Source organism: Melampsora larici-populina (genome assembly GCF_000204055.1).
Source record: "Melampsora larici-populina 98AG31 unplaced genomic scaffold MELLAscaffold_158, whole genome shotgun sequence".
NCBI lineage: Eukaryota > Fungi > Basidiomycota > Pucciniomycetes > Pucciniales > Melampsoraceae > Melampsora > Melampsora laricis-populina.
In genome coordinates this window covers 20,267-24,644 of record NW_006768921.1, presented here as the reverse complement: position 1 = coordinate 24,644, position 4,378 = coordinate 20,267, and the positions used below count along the sequence as shown (strand labels likewise).

At 34.7% G+C, this 4,378-nt stretch overlaps 2 protein-coding genes across 2 annotated transcripts; both read left to right on the top strand.

The window, feature by feature from the left end:
* Nucleotides 1-618: 618 nt before the first annotated feature.
* On the top strand, nt 619-1,009 carry MELLADRAFT_85615 (uncharacterized protein; the record flags this gene model as incomplete). The annotated part of the gene is made up of 4 exons (XM_007419312.1): nt 619-622; nt 689-711; nt 787-855; nt 929-1,009. The coding sequence occupies 4 exons, from the start codon at nt 619-621 to the stop codon at nt 1,007-1,009; spliced, it is 177 nt and encodes a 58-aa protein (XP_007419374.1).
* A 255-nt stretch (nt 1,010-1,264) lies between these two features.
* On the top strand, nt 1,265-2,637 carry MELLADRAFT_85614 (uncharacterized protein; the record flags this gene model as incomplete). Its single annotated transcript, XM_007419313.1, has 6 exons — nt 1,265-1,469; nt 1,535-1,637; nt 1,786-1,802; nt 2,008-2,124; nt 2,207-2,319; nt 2,404-2,637. The coding sequence occupies 6 exons, from the start codon at nt 1,265-1,267 to the stop codon at nt 2,635-2,637; spliced, it is 789 nt and encodes a 262-aa protein (XP_007419375.1).
* Nucleotides 2,638-4,378: the final 1,741 nt, after the last annotated feature.

Sequence of the window (4,378 nt, the reverse complement as noted above, 5' to 3'; positions counted from 1 at the left end):
AAACTCGAAAAAACCTCCACTTTTCAGTGGGACATCTGTGAGTTTTTGCCTGCCGAAGTTTTGCCCTCGGGAAAATAACTTTCCATCCTCATATCACATCCATCTTCTGTGACGTAAGTGTTTTTTACAGGCTGCGACTGCCCAGTGATCAAGCTTATCCACAACCCAATCAAATCAGCGGTTCATAATCCATCCCCCCATCATACTGAATCAATCATTCATATCAAAGGAAAGCCATCAGTTCAAACAATACCAGACAACATTCACCATTAGTGCAACTTTCAAGTTTTTCACTTCGTCATAAACCATTTGGAACTTCAGTTGTGGTTCACTTCACTTCAACTTCGATCACCTGCTGGCTATCCGCCTCTTTCCACCAAAGAACTGATCAACCTTGAGGAGTTTTGAAAGACCTTCATAAATCAGAAAAACATTTATCAAGGATTTGTTTTAGCTAGAGTGAATTTACAAAACAAAGATCGACCACCAATTCATCCGGAATTTTCACCGGTAAGCTATATATTTGTAACAGTCAGACAGAAGTGTTTTTGTTAATGCCTGTGTTTCTACAGAAACCTTGAAACAAACAATCATGGAATACGCCAAACAATTTGGATCATGAGTCTGCTATTCTTATGATTGAGATCCAACATCTTGGTTCCGATTTGTGAAACAATCAATAATACAGCGGAATTCATCTCTGTTGCCTTTGTAGGTTTTCAATTCTCCTATTTTCTTGATTATCCAGATCATACTACATACTAATGATTCATTTGATTGCTATAGGTTCAACATAATTTTGTTGCTGAAAGACCAGATGAAGTTGATGCAAAGAGGGGTGAACCTATCATTGGTGTAAGGTCTCATCTCTTACTCGGATTTCTTCTTTGAGAACAAGTGCTGATCCCTTCCTCTTTGCACTTTTTAGATCTCTCGATCCAATCATCAATGGTCTGAGCTAAACCAATTGGTTGTCTTCGTGGTCTTGGGTTCATCTTTATCGATTTAACACCAACGAATCAAAAACCGTTGCCAAACGTTTTCTATTTTGATCAGTTTTAGCTGGTTTAATCCCAGTCTCATTTGAAGAAGTCTCAGATCTAACAAGTGGTGGCGCATTACTACCAGATCGAGTCAAAGAATCAATTAGAACCGCAGTAGTACCTAAAGTAGAAGAATGGAAATCGATTGCTAACCAGAAACCAAAGAAAGTTAAATGGTTTCTTTCTTCCTTTCTTTCTTGAATGAACGAACCTTTCAATGAATGATTTTATTCAAACCGGATCAATCAAAACTACAAATCAATCGATTCATCAAACATTTAAATCAACACAATCCATTCATCAAACAATTTGATCCACCAATTCAATCAAACCAAGCAGGTCCTTTAAACGGTTTAACAGTCTCAATCAAGGACATATTCTTGGTAAAAGATGAAACAAATACATGTGCTTCAAAATTCTTAAAAGGTAAGCTAAAAGAACTCATGATCTTCGATCGGTTTTCATAACTAATTAGACTACTTTTGATTTAGATCTAGATTTCAAACCTACTTACCATTCAACGGTCGTAAGCCTGTTGAAAAAATCAGGTATCAAAATCTTAGGAAAAACCAATATGCATGAATTTTCAATGGGGTAAGTGAATGGCTAAGATATTGTCCTTTCAAAAAAATCTTGATGATTTTTTCTCATTTTTTTGAATATATAGATCTTCAAGTTCATTCTCTCATTTCGGTCCAGTTCTTAATCCCAATGGAATATCAAGGAATCAAAAATTTTGAAGTCCAGGTGGTAGTTCAGGTCGATCTGTTGTCGCTGTTGCTTCAGGACTTTCTGATCTGTCCGTATGATTTTTTCATCTTGATTCACAATCCATAGTCAACAAACCCCGACCGGAATTGAGTCTAATTCAAGTGAAATAATATCTCTTTTTTGACAAAATAGTGCAATTGGTTCTGTTACAGGTGGTTTGACTAGATTACCTGCAGCTTATTGTGGTGTGTAGTAGGATTGAAACCATCTTATGGAGTGATATCTTGTTATGGAACGATACAATACTCTCATAGTCTTGATTGTGTTGGACTTTTCCCTAAATCAATTGATTTGATTGATAAATTGTTCAGTAAGCTCTTTGACAACTCGAAAGTCTCTATTGTTTTGAAAACATGGAGGTTAAAACTTATTCTTGAAATCGTTTCTTTCAGAATCTTTGGTAGGATTTGATAAACGTGATCCCACATCTGCCGATTTGAAATCAAATCCAGAAACAAAAACGACAATCGAAGATTTATCAAAACTTAGAATAGGAAATGCAATTGTAATCAAGATCATTCTAAAGTTTTTTTCTTTTGTCTTGAATTTTGAAAAAACCTAATTCAATCTTGATTTTTCATTCTTATAGGAATACTGTACAACTGATTTACAACCTGAACTTTTCCAAAGATTACAACAAGTAGCATCATCGTTGAAATCAAGAGGTGCTACCTTAGTTTCAGTTTCAGTGCCTTCCACCTCTTCTTCTCTGGGAGTAACATCAGCATATACAGGCAATGGTATCCCATCAGTACGATTTGATTTTGTACGTGATTCATCACCTTCTTCTACCTACATCACGTTTACCGAATCGACTGTTTAGTGATTATGGACAATCACAAAATATGTAATCAAGATCAGTGTCGGCTACTGATTCTATCTGAAAACAATCATTCGGGATCAATCAAAGTCAAACTAAACATAGTGGTAGAGTTTCACAACAAACAACTTATTTTTGGAGAACCATCAAATAGTGTAGCAGTTTGGCAACACCAACAACAACAACAACAACAATCTATGGGACATTGATCCAATCCATCTGGAGTTCAATATGATTTAGAAGATGAACAGAACATAATAAATCAAGAAGGAGATGGATATGCAACAGCAGATGAACTTAGGGAAAGTGGAGCCGATTACATGCATCAGTTGAATCATTTCAGCATGAACAAGGATGTTTTTGGTCTCATTTCAGAGCTCATTTTAGTCCATATTCATCAAGTGATATAAATTCAAATGAAACAACAGTTTTAGTACTTTATAGTTTGTATGAGGATTTTTATAAATTTCATTTGACATCAGTTCAAACATTTATGTACATCTTTTCATATCTCCTGCATAGATTCTTTGATTGACTGACTGTATCCATAATAGGGTTAGGAAGTATATCAATGATTTATTATGGATCAGTAGGTCTGGAACAGATCCAAATATACTCATACCTAGCATTTGATTGAATGACAATCCCCAATCACAACCAACAAAAAGCACAGAAACAATCAGAATCCACATCAACGTCTTACATCTAATCTACAGACAAGGTATGAGTTCATGACCATTTTCATTTGTGAAACCTGTAAACTTTCTGAGAATGTTTGTCTTTGAAGAAGAGGTGGTATTACTGTGATTGGTACATCTGCTGTTGTGGTAAGCTCTCTCTTATTAAGCTTGAAAAGAGAGAAAGAGTTTTGAGTCAGATGAATTTCTCTTTTCTTTTGTAGCATTTTTTTAGATGTATTAGGGAAGCGAGATTAGAATCTGATATTCATTTTCACCCAAAACTTTAATTGAAAGAAGAGAATCAATCCAATCACTTCTTGGTTTAAAAAAATGAAGTTAAGAATGAAAATGAAGAGAATGCAATTTTTATAAATCAATGGAATGATGAACTTTATGTGTGTTTGGAATTGGACTGTGTTGATGTTTGGTTAGAGAAATTGTCTCAATTGATATAGGATGGGATGCTAAAGATTTTGGAAGAAGTACTTGGGTCCATTCATCATTTATCAACTGGATCTTGTATTCATTATAAGGAGATATGGATCATATTGTTACTTTTTGTTTTGATTAGAATAAATTTATTGGTATGATTTCATATATATAGATTGAAAACCAAAGGCACAATAGAACATCCAATTGTAAGCTCAATCTCATTCCAAGCCCAAAGAGCTTTACCTTTGAACTTGAGAACTCCATTATTATAACCACAATAACATTGGTGGACTTGGAATTTACCAAGTACAATTCTATCCTCAACTTTGATTTCTTCTAAAATTTTATGTTCATTGTATGAGTAGAAGACATTTGAAAAGGAGGATAATTAATGACAACAAAACCGGATCTTTTTTAGAAATTGATAGGTTTGGTAAGGTTTCTATACCAGGTTGGAATTGTCCAATCACAATGAGTAGACCAGCTCAGGTAGATCAAGGCAATTATTGAGATCAGCAATCAAATCTAGCTTCTCATTAAATTCATCAAAAAAACTCCACCTTACAGCTTTTCTTTGTCAATCATCCACAAGCCAAAACCACAAGATGTAGCACACAATCAAAGACAAGATC